This window comes from Alnus glutinosa, chromosome 1 (genome assembly GCF_958979055.1).
Source record: "Alnus glutinosa chromosome 1, dhAlnGlut1.1, whole genome shotgun sequence".
Lineage (NCBI taxonomy): Eukaryota > Viridiplantae > Streptophyta > Magnoliopsida > Fagales > Betulaceae > Alnus > Alnus glutinosa.
In genome coordinates this window covers 51,186,880-51,202,811 of record NC_084886.1, presented here as the reverse complement: position 1 = coordinate 51,202,811, position 15,932 = coordinate 51,186,880, and the positions used below count along the sequence as shown (strand labels likewise).

General features: G+C 35.6%; 2 protein-coding genes and 1 long non-coding RNA gene across 3 annotated transcripts; 1 reads left to right on the top strand and 2 right to left on the bottom strand.

Moving 5' to 3' along the window:
* Nucleotides 1-4,832: 4,832 nt before the first annotated feature.
* Nucleotides 4,833-6,672, bottom strand: LOC133862276 (rust resistance kinase Lr10-like). Its single transcript, XM_062298046.1, has 2 exons — nucleotides 6,638-6,672; nucleotides 4,833-6,072 (listed from the first exon to the last, which is right to left on the bottom strand). The coding sequence occupies exons 1-2, from the start codon at nucleotides 6,651-6,653 to the stop codon at nucleotides 4,961-4,963; spliced, it is 1,128 nt and encodes a 375-aa protein (XP_062154030.1). The 5' UTR covers nucleotides 6,654-6,672; the 3' UTR covers nucleotides 4,833-4,960.
* A 525-nt stretch (nucleotides 6,673-7,197) lies between these two features.
* Nucleotides 7,198-8,428, bottom strand: LOC133862286 (uncharacterized). The gene is made up of 3 exons (XR_009899195.1): nucleotides 8,271-8,428; nucleotides 7,416-7,457; nucleotides 7,198-7,223 (listed from the first exon to the last, which is right to left on the bottom strand). It is a non-coding gene; the product is annotated as an uncharacterized LOC133862286 (long non-coding RNA).
* A 1,254-nt stretch (nucleotides 8,429-9,682) lies between these two features.
* LOC133862266 (rust resistance kinase Lr10-like) lies at nucleotides 9,683-12,105 on the top strand. The gene is made up of 3 exons (XM_062298037.1): nucleotides 9,683-10,491; nucleotides 10,788-10,814; nucleotides 10,895-12,105. Exons 1-3 carry the CDS (start codon nucleotides 9,759-9,761, stop codon nucleotides 12,001-12,003), a joined length of 1,869 nt encoding a protein of 622 aa, XP_062154021.1. The 5' UTR covers nucleotides 9,683-9,758; the 3' UTR covers nucleotides 12,004-12,105.
* Nucleotides 12,106-15,932: the final 3,827 nt, after the last annotated feature.

The window sequence follows — 15,932 nt, the reverse complement described above, 5'->3', positions numbered from 1 at the left end:
TAAGCCTTGAGCAAACCTCTTCTCTCAAGGTGCCTTTTGGGAATGAGTAAGGCTCAAGTGACTTTAATAACTGTTTCAATAATAGACATAACTCTGATCATGATAATGAAAATTTACTAGGAGAGTGACAAGGGATACAAACCTGAGTGCATCCAAAAGCTTTGAGCACCCTCAGTGATAAACAACCAGCCACAATCAAACCCAAATCCTCTTCTGTTAAATTCCGACACCAAGATAGATCCAAGTTTATCAACTGTTTTAAGCGTGTAGCAAGTGACATTGCTGTCACTAATAAATAAAGAATTAATCATCAATCATCTAAAGGATTAACTAGGCATTAAAACTCAACTAGGCATCCAAATCAATCCATTAAAACAAAATAGAGCAACAATTTCATATCCAAATATAAGGGTAAAAAAACCTAAAAATATATCTACTACATAAAACTCAACACAAAAGATCAGGTTCTAAAGGGCACCCATTTACAGAAACCCCATAAACAAGTCCAAATCCATACACCCACATAAGAAAAAAAAAAAAAAAAATTCACAAATTCAATAAATACATGGTGCAAAACGAGAACCCATATGCAAAATGACCACAAAAGGCATAAATTTAAGGGTTAAGTACTCCTCTAGTCCCTGAGTTTTGGAAACTTTATTTTTTAGTCCATGAGTTTCAATTTGCATTACATATGATACCTCAGTTTTTGGAAATGACCGAATAAGTACCTCGGTTAACTTCTCCGTCCAAAAACTAACGGACCGCCATGTGTCACTATATAAAAAAAATTAAAAATCTTTAAAAATGAATTAAAAAATAATAATATTAAAAGAAATATATTAAAAAAATTTAAAAAAAATTGAAGAAACAAAAAAAAACAAGGGGTGGCTGCCACCCCTTGGCAACCATGGCGGTGGCCGGCCACCCCTTGTTTTTTTTTTTTTTTTCAAATTTTTTTTTAATTTTTTTTAATATTATTTTTTTAATTCATTTTTAAAGATTTTTAATTTTTAATTTTTAATTTTTTTATATAGTGTCACATGTCAATTTCTGAGGTTGACATGTGGCGGTTCGTTAGTTTTTGGACGGAGAAGTTAACCGAGGTACTTATTTGGTCATTTCCTAAAACTGAGGTATCATCTGTGATGCAAATTGAAACTCAGGGACTAAAAAATAAAGTTTCCAAAACTCAAGGACTAAAAAAGTGTTTAACCCTAAATTTAAAGCAAACCCACACGCAAACATCCTACAAGTAAACCAAAATTGAAATACCCACCTGCGCAAACCTTAAAAAATCAACAAAAAAGCACCAAAGAGAGAAAGAAAGAGCTTACCTTTCTGGGTCACACCAAAAGCCTCAAAATCCTAGATCACCATTAAGGAAAAAGACGAGCTTAAGAGGGAGAGAGAGGGAAGATGGAGGTTAGGTCGGCGTGGTCAGCGATGGACGGCGTTGGGAAGGGGGAGAGGGAAGATGGAGATGGAGGGATGAATTTTTGGGTGAAAACCAGATCTGAGGTTGCTGGAGGTTGGGCGGTGTGGTCACTAGTGCTCGGAGGTTGGGTTTTGTTGGTTGCCGGTGGGTGGCTTTCGTCCGGAGGTGGGAGGGAGAGGGAAGATGGAGGAGCGAGGGAGAGGAGATGTGGAGGGGGAAACATTTTGGAGAATGAAAATGATCAAAAAGATAAGGAAAATGCTAGACTTACTTCCAAACCCTTACACCCAATTTTTTACACCCTGATGTGGAATATTTTTTTCTTCTTCTTTTTGAAAACAAAACGCTCTCTCTCTCTCTCTCTCTCTCTCTCTCTCTCTCTCTCTCTCTCGTTCTTTCTGGCTAGCGAAGAAGCTCGGGACGACGGGATTTGGAAGGCCGGCGAGATCGGGATGACAGGTCGGGAAGCTCGGCCAGATCTGGACAACGTGGTTTTCTGGCTAGATCTCTCAAACCCACGCTGCTGTGCGTGGGTTCCGGCCGGATCTTTCCCGAGCTCAGTCGTCGCCCGTCCATGGCCTTCGAAAATGGACGCTTGGCGGTGACTGTCTTGGAGGTGGCAGTGCCGGCGTGTTCCGGGGTGGTGGTGCTGGGTGGTTCGGGGCACCGATCTTCCTTGTGTGCTTGAGAAGAAAACCGGAAAAAAAAAAAAAAAAAAAAAAAAAAAAAAAAAAAGAAGAAAAGAAAAGAAAAGAAAAATACTGATGTGGCATTGGTGTAAGCTTTTGGGTGTAAGTGTAACGGCCGAGGTACTAACAAACCTTTACAAACAGAAGATTACAAACTGACATGGCATGTGAGGTGGCATTTTATTAATTAAAAAATTCATCTAAACCCATTTTTAAAAAAAAGTCTCTTTCTCTCCCGTCTCTCCCATCTCCAGTAATCTCTTTCTCCCCCCTCTCACTGGTCCGACCACCAGATTTTTAACCGGATCTGGCCGAAAATCCACGCTCGGCCGGCGTGGGTTTGAGAGTTCCAGCCGAAACCCACGCTCAGCCAGCGTAGGTTTGAGAGATTCGGCCGGATCTCACATCCGGCCGAAACCCAGAGATCCGGCCTAATCCCACGCTCGGCTGGATCCAGCCGGATTTGGCTTCAGGGTTGGCCGGATCTCTTTTTTCCTCGCCTGATCTCTCTGTTGCCAGGGGTCGGGGTTTTTTATGGTGAACCTGCCACGTCATCTTATGAAAATAAGCCACATCACACTCCACGTCAGTTTGTAAAATTTTTTATAAGCTTCTCTTTGTACTTGTAGCAGCTCTCAAAGATAAATGATGCATTAGTTTTTTATTTTTTATCTTTTTAAAAAAAAATTGCCACGTAGTTCGACCCTCGTCCTCCGTATAGACGACCTCCTCTTGGTTACACCTAGGGCTGTGCAGGACCCGCGAAAACCGCCCCGACCCGCACCGCACTGCATAACACCGGTTTTACTGTTTTTTTTTTTGCGGTTTTGGGTCTAAATTTGGTATACCCGGGCGGGGCAGGGCGGGTTGGGAGTTGGGGTTTTAAAAAACCCCGGAGACCCTCCCCGCCCTGCGTGAAAAAAAAAAAAAAAAAAAAAAAAAAAAAAAAAAAAAAAAAAAAAAACCCTAAATATAAGTTATAACCCATTGCGCCGTTAGTCTAGAATGTTCATCTTCCTCCTTCATTCTTCTTCAGTTCTTCGATCCCATCTAGCCATCTCTCTTATGGTTGTCTACTCTCCATCTTTCTCACACGCTAGTCGCTCCTTCACTTCTCCTTTTTCTTCTTCTTCTGGGTCTTCTAAATTTCTAGCATCTGGGTTCAGAACACACATCTTTTCTTCAAATGTTCCACCGGAATCAGACCCTTATTCAGATAGAAAAAGCTTTCGAAATCAAAACCTTCAATGGAACGTTGATCAATAGGCAACTTTTTTGAGAGAAAAAAAAGAGAGGCAGAGGTTGAACTTCAATTTCTTTCTTTGGTTGAGATCCAAATATGGCAATGGGTAAGTTAAGTTTTTCTCTTGCAAACCTAACAAATCCAGTTTATATGTGGGCTTCCGTCGATTTGTTCTCTTGTTTGTGATTTGTTTGAATTTGGCTTTTGAGATTTGTTTGAATCTGACTTTCTTGATTTCTCTTATTTGTAATTTGTTTGAATTTGGCTTTTGTGATTTTTTTTGAATCTGGCTTTGATTTCTCAAGTTAAGCTGCCTCCAATCTTTCATTCTTTCCCCTCTCAATTTTTCACCCGCCCCACCCCGCATCACCCTGCTCCGCATGGTTTTACTTGAAACATGGGGTTCACGGGTTGAGAACTCTCAACCCGCAGGGGTGCGGGGCATGGGCAAAAAAGGCGAAAATCTGCCTCGTGCACACCCCTAGTTACACCCTTCACATGAGTATCCCTCTTTAGATTTTTAGATCTCTACACATCCTTGAGGCTTTTACCAATGGAGTGGCCTCATGACTTTTAGGTAGCTCTCACAAATAATTTGGGCTTTGAAGTCGTTTCAAGCCCATCTCAATCACAAAGATTTTTGCATGAATTTGTGCACAATGATTGAAAGCCCATCTCACAAAGGCTTTGGGCTTTGAAGAGTTTAACCTTGTAGTTGGGGGGCTTGGGCTATTCAGGGGTTTGGTTGGGTGGTTCTTAAATCTGTAGACTAATTATTTAACTAAAAATTGGGTGAAAGACCAAAACAAATTAAAGTTGTGGAAATTGCTGGTTAGATGAAGAATCGATACTCATTCTGACTTTGTTTGATGCAAAAAATCAATGTCCTTTTGAACTCAATTAAATGTCGATGACATAAAATAAAATCACATAATTCTTTCGAGAATTACATGTTACTTTCTACATTTTTTTATTCTTATAGTATGTATAAAATTCTAGGTTGTAAATCTTCCTTTGGTATAATTTATATGCTTAAATTTATATCCCGTTATAAGTAGATCAATCAATAAACACTTTATACGCATATCAAACTCCAAGTTTTCAAGGATAACTTTAAATATTTAACCATTGTTTTAACATATTATGCTTCCAAAGCTTTAAAAAATAAAAATAAAAATAAAAAAATAAAAAAAAATAAAAAGAAAAAAAGAAAAAGAAAAAAGTTGCTCAAATTGTTTATTGGCTTCCTACATTTAAAAAAAAAAGTTTGTCAATGTCAACAATATTATCTCCAAATGACAAGGATTGGGCAAACCAATATGCAAAATTTACAAAGCAAATGATTACTAGTAGAGAATAAAGAATGGCAACATATCTTCTCAAACTTAAAACTCAAGTCATTGGTCAAGTACGAGAAAATGGAATCGGACGTGAAAAAGTTATGTAATAAGTAGAGTTATACCAAATAAAACAAACTCTTATTTGTTACACACAAATATTAAGCATATTTATGCTATCAAATATATATGAGAAAACTAATTGTCTCATTCAGCGGGTATATAATAAATCAAAAAACTCGCATAAAAATTATTAAATTTGAGAGGATTCACTTGATTCATTTGATTGATTCGAATTCTCTCCACCACCTGTTGTAATTCTTTCTAGCGATGAAAGAAAAGGCTTGGAAGGCATTTGTAAGTATTCAACTTCTCCTTCGAGCATTTGTATGACTTTGTTCATTGAAGGGCGATCACTTGGCTTCATTTGTATACACCACAACGCAACAATGATCATCTTCATTCCTATCTTCTTTTCCTCATTTGTGGCTTCTTCCATTTCTATGTTGTTTCCGTTGTTCAATTGGTCATAGACCCAAGTAGGGAAGTATAATTGGCTCGAGTGTTCTACAGATGCATTTACGTTCTTTCTTCTACCAGCCATTTCCATTAGTAACATTCCAAAACTATAAACATCAGCTTTGTATGAGACGCCTCCAATGTTTTTGTAGAATAACTCAGGAGCCATGTATCCTAATGTCCCTCTTGCAGCAGTCAAAGAAACAATGCTGTCATTTACTGAATATAATTTTGCTAGGCCAAAGTCAGAAACCTTTGGAGTAAAATTCTCATCAAGAAGAATGTTGTGAGGCTTGATATCAAAATGTAAAATCTGCATGTCACATCCTTGATGCAGATATTCAATGCCACGAGCTACTCCTAGAGCTATATCATACATTTTGTCATAGCTTAGGAGTGTACTTACTTCTGGCAAAAATATGTATTTATTCAGGGAACCATTAGGCATGAACTCATATACTAGAGCTCGTTTTGATCCTTCAACGCAAAAACCAATTAGTTGCACTATATTAACATGATGAATCATTCCGATGGTTGCAACTTCATTGATAAAATCTTGTCCGTTAGTTTTGGACTTACCTAACATCTTTATAGCCACAAGACGACCACTGCGAAGCGTTCCTTTAAATACTGTGCCAAATCCTCCTTCACCTAATTTGTCTTTGAAACTTTTACTCATCTTTCTAATTTCGGAATAAGAATACCGTATTGGCATGAGATTATTGTGGCTTTGCAAAAATTCTTCAACTGCATCATAGATTGATAAATGCCTCCTACGCCATTTATATATAAGAAACGCAATCACACCAGGAATCCCAAGTATAGTCCTTGATGTAAAGTATGTTCCTATATAAGAAAATCACCAAAGTACTTATAATAAAACAACTATGTAGCTACCATGTAAGCATTTATTTTTAGGCAAAAGTACATGTACAATTTTTAACTACCAATAAATTTGCAATGTCCTCTTTGTTTTTAACAATTGCAATGTCCTCTCCATCTCTTATTGGGATTGCAATGTCCCAATTTGTGTATAAAATGACAAAAATAACCTTGACAAAAATTTAGAAAAATAATTAAAAAATCAATTATCCCAAATTTTTTAATTTTTTTTTCCTTTTATGATATTTTGTCTTTTTTATCTAAATTTTTATATCGGAAGATTTTTTTTGTCATTTTAGTTCACAAAATACAGACAAAGCAAAATTTGAAACATTATGACTATCAAATTCATAGTAATTAAGCACAATATTGGTTATCTTTTTTTTTTTTTTTGGAAAATTACAATATTGGTTATCATTTTTATGTGAAGTTCATTAACATTTTCATCTCATCTTCACGTACAATATCGAATTATCTCTTGAAAAGGAAAACAATTAAAGAAGAGAGAGATAGAGAGAGAGGTTCTTACCGACGATGTATAACATGGACCCCAATAGTTTGTTCAAAACATCTGCAAGAAATATAAAAATATGTAAATTAGATTTAAATAATTGGAAAAAAGTAAGACCAAATAAAATTGGGTAAACTACTAAGGAGCATAGGCATGTGCTGGATTGGTGATGGGGGCGAGTAAACGAGGATTCAGTTTGGTCATAATGAAACTGGTGTGCGGAGAGACGCATATATATATATATATATATATATATATATATATATATATATATATATATATATATATATATATATATATATATATATATATATAAATTAAGGAAGGAGATCGAACTTCTAATAAAGAGAGGAAGCTAATTTCATAAGAATTGATATTGTGCGCCATTGTGCCTTCTGAGATCTAAACAAAACCTAAAAGTTTGAGATCAACCATTTGCCCTTGCATGATTATTCCTCTATTTGTGTCATAATCAGCCATAACTCATCCGATTCGACTTCATTGTGCTATTCTATATTATCCTTCAAACAACTTGTAGAGACAGAAACCTCACCATGGTTAGAATCATTTCCATCTACCGGTCCAGCAACCCAAATTATGTCTCCTGCTTTGACAAAGAAAAGAATGACATCAGCGTCTGGAAACTTGGAATTAAAAAGTCAGCATTTTTTTTTAGTTGGAAATAACGTTACAACTTATAACTAAGCATGCACGTACAGTATTTGTTATTCTTTTCATGTATATGTCATTGAAATTATTTCATGTTTCATAGTATAAGAAAGAGATAGGTTCTTACTTATTTTCCTCGGCACTAGTTTGTTGAGAACAGCTATAAGAACTACAAAAAAGATAAACTTATTAATTAATAGAAAATGTGACTTAAATAATTTTAAAACTGTATGGCCATATATATGCTTAACAAGGAATATAAACAACTCTATAAATAAATAAATATACACATTCTTAACCGTTTAAATTTTTAAGATAAGTAGTGATTTAATATAGTATCAAAGACGTTTAAACCTTGATTCTCACATTTACCCCCTAACTCTCACATTTACCCATAATTTTAATTAAAATATTGTCTGTTCTGACAAACTTTATAGAAGTGTAAAGTTGCAGAGAAAGAACGGAGAGAACAAAGACGTGCGAAGCAAGAAAGGAAGAAAGATGTAAAAATACACAGGAACAAAGTATTTATACACAATTACAAAGCACACGTGCTTAATAAACAAAACTAACTTGCTAACCAAATAACTAGCTTGCTATACAATTCAGAAAAAAATCTTGCTATACAACTAATAATTTGAACTACAAAAATGAACAGCTGTACAGCTTCTAGTCTCCAATATGTTCCACACGTGAGAGAGAGTATTCAACTATTAATTAAATAATTAAAATTCATACTTTTGATATTATTGGCGAAGAAACAAATACTGATTACCCTTTGTTATCTCAGGATCGAACAATGATGATCATGGAAGGAAAATTTTTTATTCAAGAGACGAAGCCAATTCTAATTCCAGGAAAAAAAAAAAAAAAAAAAAAAAGAAGAAAAAAAAAGAAAAAAAAGAAAATTTGATACCCTCCTTTCATTTGCCTCATTGTTTATGAGATCTGAATTAACAACTATTTGAGATAGAAACCTCACCTTTCGTACATATCGCGAGTGGTTTATGAAATAATCCCCACTCTACACAAAAAAGAATTCAATCAGAAATCGGAAAATGAAAAATCAGCTGGTCATTATAAGGGTAAAATATAAAAGATATTCGTCAGCATAGAAATTTGAAACAATCTAATCCGTAGAATTTCCGGCCGGCCTAGCTACAACATGAATAACGTCAACCTTTGTAATTTTAGAATTACAAATAAAGTTAGTGGTCAGAGTCAGAAATCCAAGAATTAAGAAAAGCAAAAGGAGAATGCTAGACATCCAAACACTTTGTTCCAGAATTTGGTTCCAAACTGATGTGTCATAATTTCATGAGATCTATCATTTTGGAAAGTGTGCTACAATCTCATAGGATTGTGACACATCAGTTTGGAACCAAATTCTGGAAAAAAGTATTTGGATGTCTAGCATTTCTCAAAGCAAAATAATGGTGAACATGTAAGTTATATTATATGTATTTTTTCTCCCATGCATTCTTTAACGAACCTTTTTGCTGGCAAGTAACATTGTTCGTCTCAGGATCGAGGTAGCAATAGCCATTTTGGCAGCTTTTTCCACAATAAACTTGGTACCATAAAAGCTCAAAACCAAATAACAATTCATTGTGGCCGTGTGCACAGGAAATATTCCTGAAGCCACCACCATATGAATCTGGCCTTGTTGTCAGAGATATTTGCTCCACTTGGCACAAGTCCTCCAAATCCTGCCATTCCGTGTTAAGTAAAACATATCTGTACCTCTTGGAATGGGATAAAGAAGAGTTGGAAGAATATACTCCATTCTTAAAGCAACTAGAAATGTCCAAATAAATGTCTGAATTCATCATTGGCTTTTCACAGTTCACGACCACTCTCTTTGACATATATGAGTCATATGGATCCCCTGAACTGAAATTAGTGTTGTCTAGAGAATAACGAGGAATGAAGGAGTTGGTATCATTAAGAATACCTGGGTCTACAACTCAGATTGCGTAGTTGCTGTAATTGATTTCTCGTACGTAGTATTTTCCAGCATATAAGTTCAACATTGTCTGGTCGTTCTTGCATGACAGGGTATACCTTGGGTCGCCGCAGTGTTTTGGATCGCCTTCTAATCGAAATGGATAGCTAATGTTACGAATAGTGCCGCAGGAAGAAGGAGGACAATGATGACTACCCTCAGCACTGCAAGTTTTTTGGACTAGGACAAGAATAACAATCAGGGCCATGAGTCGAGCAGGGAGGAGCGTTCCTCTTGCCATGGAGAGAGAGAGACAGAGAGAGAGGGAATAGACAAAGTAAATAACTAATGTACATGCATTTATATATAAGGCAAGGCGTAAGCACCTACGTCATATATATATTGAAAAATAGGCCTTTTATAATTAAGTTAAAAGGAAATTAAGAGGCATGATCTTAAAAGAATAATTCCATAGATGGATATTTGCTATTTAAGAGGCTGAGAACCATTCCTCAGAGCACAAAGATGGATATTTGCTTACAAATGATAATCCCATACTTGTTCTTGTTTGTGGCTTTCGTCGTAGACCTTGGAGAAGGCCAAAATGGGTGTGCTGATGAATCCCAGTGTGGACACCATGGCCCCGCCATCCGATTTCCCTTCCGACTTAACAGCCAGCCAGACCACTGTGGGTATCCTGGGTTTAATCTCTCCTGCACTGAAAAAAATCAAACCGTGCTCGAACTGCCGATTTCAGTAAAGCTCTTTGTCAAAAAGATTGACTACAAATCTCAGGCAATTCAATTATATGATCCCCAGCATTGCTTTCCAAGGCAGCTGCGGGGGCTCGATTTGTCTTCCTCGCCTTTCAAATTCACACTTTTCCAGTATCAAAGTACTCCTTACAATTTTTCCCTTATCAATTGTTCCCGAAGAGAAATAAAGTTTCCTGATGATCAAAGCTACCAATATTATTATAAATATATCTCTTGTCTTAGTGGCCCTACCAATCAAGTCTATGCCGTCAGTAATTCTGATGATATCACGGTGCCCTTCGTATCTTGTACAAAGATATATACTCTCCAATCGATTCCATATGGTATAATATTCGATAATGATAAAATTGTTGAATTGGAGTGGTCCAGTCCAAATTGTAGTCACTGTGAAGTAATATTGAAAGGCATGAGATGCAGTATGAAGAACAAAAGCAGTGGATCAGGAACGACGGAGTGCATTTCTATTTCTAAACATTCTAAAGGTACTTATTCTATCTATCCAATTCATTTCCGGCATGTGTTGCAAAAGCGCGCATTTTATATAAAACTTGCGAACAAAGAATATATCTATAGCATACACATGTAAACTCAGGAAAAATCAAATCACTGCACATCGCCTTTAGTCCTCTTAGAAGCCTACAACTTGGACTCGATCAAGGTCTGAATTCAATCTAACTTAGCTAGCTATTACTAAGAAAGTTTTTAGGCGAACAAATGTTATTTTATTTTATTTTTGGAAATGTACAATGAGAAGCTAATTATGTCAAATCTTTAACAGGTGCATTATCAAAATTAACGATAGCCGGTGAGTTGTCTTGCCATTTGAAATTCTTCTTATTGTGGAGATGGGCGTTAGAAACTCATGCATGGATGTTTATCATGCAGGTGTCATCTTAGGTTCATTTTTGATACTGCTATCTATCTTTGCTCTCTATCGTTTCTATGCTTATGATAAAGTAGAAAAAGAACATCAAGCAAAGATTGAAAAGTTTTTGGAAGATTACAAAAAATTCAAACCCACGAGATACTCGTATGCCGATCTTAAAAGGATTACAAATCAATTTACTGAGAAGTTAGGTGAAGGTGCATATGGAGCAGTATTCAAAGGAAAGATTTCCAATGAAATTCATGTTGCAGTGAAGATCCTCAACAATACTTTCAAGGATAATGGGGAAGAATTCATAAATGAAGTAGGAGCGATGGGTATGATCCATCATGTCAATGTAGTTCGTTTGGTTGGCTTTTGCGCTGATGGATTTAGACGAGCTCTAGTTTGTGATTTCTTACCAAATGATTCATTAGAGAAGCTCATATCTTCAACTGCCGGCAAGAACTGTTTCCTTAATTGGGATAAGCTGCAAGATATTGCTCTTGGTGTAGCAAAAGGAATTGAATATCTTCACCAAGGATGCGACCAAAAAATCCTTCATTTCGATATCAAACCCCACAATGTTTTGCTAGACCAAAATTTCAATCCAAAAATTTCTGATTTTGGTCTTGCCAAGTTGTGTTCTAAGAATCAAAGTGCAGTGTCTATGACAACAGCTAGGGGGACTATGGGTTACATTGCACCCGAAGTGTTCTCTAGAAATTTTGGGAATGTATCTTCTAAAGTAGATGTTTATAGCTTTGGAATTTTGTTACTTGAAATAGTTGGAGGGAGGAAAAATGTTGACGTAACAGTTGATAACACTAGCGAAGTCTATTTTCCTGAATGGATCTACAATCTCTTAGAACAAAAAGAAGACATACGGATCTTTGTTGATGATGATGGAGATGCTAAAATTGCAAAGAAACTTGCAATTGCTGGACTATGGTGCATCCAATGGCACCCAGCGGATCGTCCTTCTATGAAAGATGTGGTTCAAATGTTGGAAGGAGAAGGAGATAAATTAACTATGCCTCCAAATCCCTTTGCTTCTGCAGGCTCCATTAATGCAAATATACCTAAAAGATGTCTAAATCATGAGTTGGAGATCATTCCAGAATCATAATGTAAACTTGGCGTTTGTAATAATTATCTAGGTTGCAGTATTCTTGTACTCTTAGTGTAATGTCCTAGCAATGTCCAAGCAACCTGAGGATCATAAAAAGTAACTTGTAATTTTTTTTTTTATATATTATTATTATTAACCTTTTTAAGCTTCCTTTTTTCATTGTCAATTGCCATTTCCTTGGGCTGTCATATAAACTAAAAGTGATTTTGTTTTTAGTCGCACTGCAGGCATGTTCGATTACCACCGGCCCACCAACTCAATTAAAAGGGGCATGCATGTTATACAAATACACATGCATTACGGATTTCTCGCAAAATATATATTTATATAATACATGATGGACTCAACCATCATTTTTTTCTCTCATTTTTTTTAATAAAGTAATAACACTTTAATTACTCAATCAGAAAAATAGAGCAGATTGTTTTAATGAAACAATTTCACAATTAAATATATTCAAGAATTTCTTCCATCCAAAACTGATCTATGATATGTTTAACGACAACCTTAGCTAAATCATGCGGCGTATTATTAGTGATTCTACTAATATGGTGAATCCGTCAACTAAAAACCGAGTTTAATACCATGTGAGTATCTTCCACTAATTATCCAAATCCATTCAAATTATATATGATCTTTGAAAATTACAGCTTCAACCACTTGGCAAAAGAATATTATGTAATCCTATTTTATTTTTTATTTTATTTTTGAGAAAAAATGGCTTTGAAAGCTACTAAAGCTTTTGTGGCCGCCGGTTCTAGGTAACCTATTCTAGTCATACTCCTGGAGGCATGTACATATACCTCATGATCCCGCACCACAATACCAATTCTCGTACACCCACTGAACTTAGCCACAGTAGCGTCCCAATTTACCTTATACTATCCTTCGGGAGGTGCTTTCTACGTTTGTGGATCCCACTTCTGGTCTCTACTAGAAATACAGACGTAATCAAATTTGCTTTCTTATACTCCTCAGCAAATAAAATCGCACCCGTGGTCATAGAATTCGGGTGAAGAAACTCTCCACTATCAACAACCGTATTTCTTCAAAACCAGATCTTCTTGGCAATCCCTACAAACAGCACAAATTCATCATTATCGCATTTTTCCACCATAACCTCCACTTGTAAAGTTACATCCACAACAAGTGCTTTTCTAAAACTTTATATCACTCACCCCTCAAACATCCATCGTTGATGGGCAACTCCATAATATGTGATGTGTACTTTCAACTTTTAATCCACATATAGGACAGAAGGGATCATTCACTATACATCGCTTTAGCATATTATCTTTGGTGGGCAACAGATTGTGACATGCTCTCCACATGAACATTTTTTTAGCATTATGAATTTTCAATTGCTAGATCAATTGCCAAATTTCACTTCCATTGGAGCTTTCAACCTTGGAAGCATCTTGCCGTTCTTTTTCCAAATGATTTGCACTACGTACAGAGAAATCCCCTGTTGTGGTGCCTCTCTATATTTGTACATCTTTCTGTTTGAAATAACTGATCGGGAGCTCTTGCTAATTACCAGGACATCTTCCTTCATGAAAATGGCTGTGATTAGATCCGTACATCACCATTTCATATCTTGGTCAATGAGCTCCTGCATTGATTGTGATGTCCCAAATATTATTTATCTTTTTAAGAATAAAATTTAATAGATAAATGACTAAGATTAATTTGACAACTAGAAAATACAGTAGGACGTGCTAAGAATATTTTATTGTTCAAAGAAATAAGTTGTATAAGAGAAAAATATGAGAAAATGATTTAGAATGGAAAAAGAAAATAGAAATAAAATATAACATATATATATATATATATATATATATATATATATATATATATATATATATATATATATATATATATATATATATATATATATATTAGCTGGCTGCGTCTGGGCGGCTTGTCATGTAGGCACAAGCCTACTGAAAATGAGGCGCGCGTCCAGACGAATTGTAATGCCGTCCGAACGGCTTGCGAAAAATGGATGACACACGCTTACTTAAATAGCGCGCGTTCGAATGCTGATTAATGCCCGCCTGGATGGCATTTTTAAAAGGCGCGCGTTCGGACGACTTATGATGCCCATCCGAATGGGTCTGGTATTAAAGTGGACAGAACGCCCATTTCTCCTAGCAATTCGGTTTTTCTTCCTTATTCTATACGGTTTTTCACCTAAAAACCGTGATATCTTGAAATCCAGCCATCCAATCTTAGATCTGACTTCGATAACGTAATCCTCAAAGCCCAAGCTACGTTTTGACCGAACGTTTTAAGGTATTTTCATTAACTCATATTTTGGAGATTTTGGTTAAATTTTGTTAATGTGAGTTTAATCTTATGTTTTCTTTTGGTAATGGGTTACTTGGAACTTGCTTGAAGCTACTCAAACCATGAGTTTTGCTTTGGTGAATTTTTGTTAAGTTTTCTCAAACCCTAACTCTTAGGTATTTAATTTTAATTGAGTTTTTATGTAATTAACCCTTAGTAAATGCTATTGGGTTAATGGTATTGTGTTTTGGGTAGTATTTTGTAAATTAAGGGCTTAAGTTTGGAACCTCAGTTTTATGGGTTAAATTAAATGGGAGTTTTTAAGTGTTTAAAAGTTAAATCGTTAAATCATGTTAATAAGTTAGTAATTATTGTAAAAAGATTAGTTAACGTAATTTTAGGGTTAATGTTATTTTAAATACGATAGTAATTTATGCGACTAGGTTAATGAAAATAATTTATGGGTAAACATTTGGAATCCTTGAAAATATTGTGGGTTTTCCAACGGTTAGCTTTGAGCGATTCAAGTGCTAATTTGAGTGTTAAATTATTTAAAGTGCTAAATGACGAAATGTGTTATTCCACAGTGACGCATTATATGGTGGTGTCTAAGAAACCTAGTGTATTATATCCGCGCAGCCAATCTGAGTATTCCACTCACTGAGAAAATATATTTTTGTATATTATGGATTTGTAAAAATGTATATTGTTTTATGAATCCAAACCGACCATATAATGAAATATATATTTTGGATAATTTGAATAATTGGATTATATTCAATTATATTAACGACGTTTAAGAATCAATCCTGGTCTTTTTACTAGATCATAGGCCCCATGAATGCTCCTAGGTATGTGTTTTCAAAATTGTGCCTCCAAAATAGTACTTCGCCATTAGGATTTTTGATGTAATACTATCCGTATTTTGCATTAACCGCCATCGTTGCTTTGCCAAAAGGACTTTGTTGAAACAATTAAATCCATGAATCCCAACCCTCCACGCGTCTTTGAAACTCCCAGCTTTTCTTAACTCATCCACTGAATCTTAGCTCCATTCTCCTAATTCTCCCACCAAAATGTCTGTATCTTGAAATTGATGTCCCTAAACAGAGCTTTTGGTAACAAAAATACAGCAGACAATTAGGCAACAAATACCAAAAAGAAATAATCCCATTTCACATGGCACACATTTACATCTTCTTTTTCCCCTTTCAAATGGGGAAAATAGGAAAATCATTTCATGTGCTTTACTGAATTATAAAAAAGAACTATGGATCTTCAATTTTGTCAAATAGATAATTACATCTTGAATATTATCAAATAGATTCGTTCGACTATATTTCGTCATTTTTTTTAGTAGAATGCTTATGAAATATCAAATATTATACCTCAGAAGAAAGTTTTTTTTGCCAAAATACCAAAAAAGAAAAAAAAGAACTTAAACAAAAAGAGGTAAAAAAAAAAATGCCAACATGGGTGGCCCCTGCATGGCCCCCATTGTCGTAGAGGACTCCACAGCATTCCATGGATATGGGAGCATTGGGAGGGCTACTCCACGTACGGCCAAGAAGGCCCTCTATGGCCATGGAGGAAATTTTATTATTATTTTTGTAATTCCTTTTTTTTTTTTTTTTTCC

What these genes read in the sequence shown, in the direction of transcription:
- LOC133862266 (XM_062298037.1), top strand. Translation starts at nt 9,759, where the DNA reads ATGGATATTTGCTTACAAATGATAATCCCATACTTGTTCTTGTTTGTG. An exon ending in TATTTCTAAACATTCTAAAG is followed by an intron (nt 10,492 to 10,787) that starts GTACTTATTCTA and finishes AATCTTTAACAG; the next exon opens with GTGCATTATCAAAATTAACG. An exon ending in ATCAAAATTAACGATAGCCG is followed by an intron (nt 10,815 to 10,894) that starts GTGAGTTGTCTT and finishes TTTATCATGCAG; the next exon opens with GTGTCATCTTAGGTTCATTT.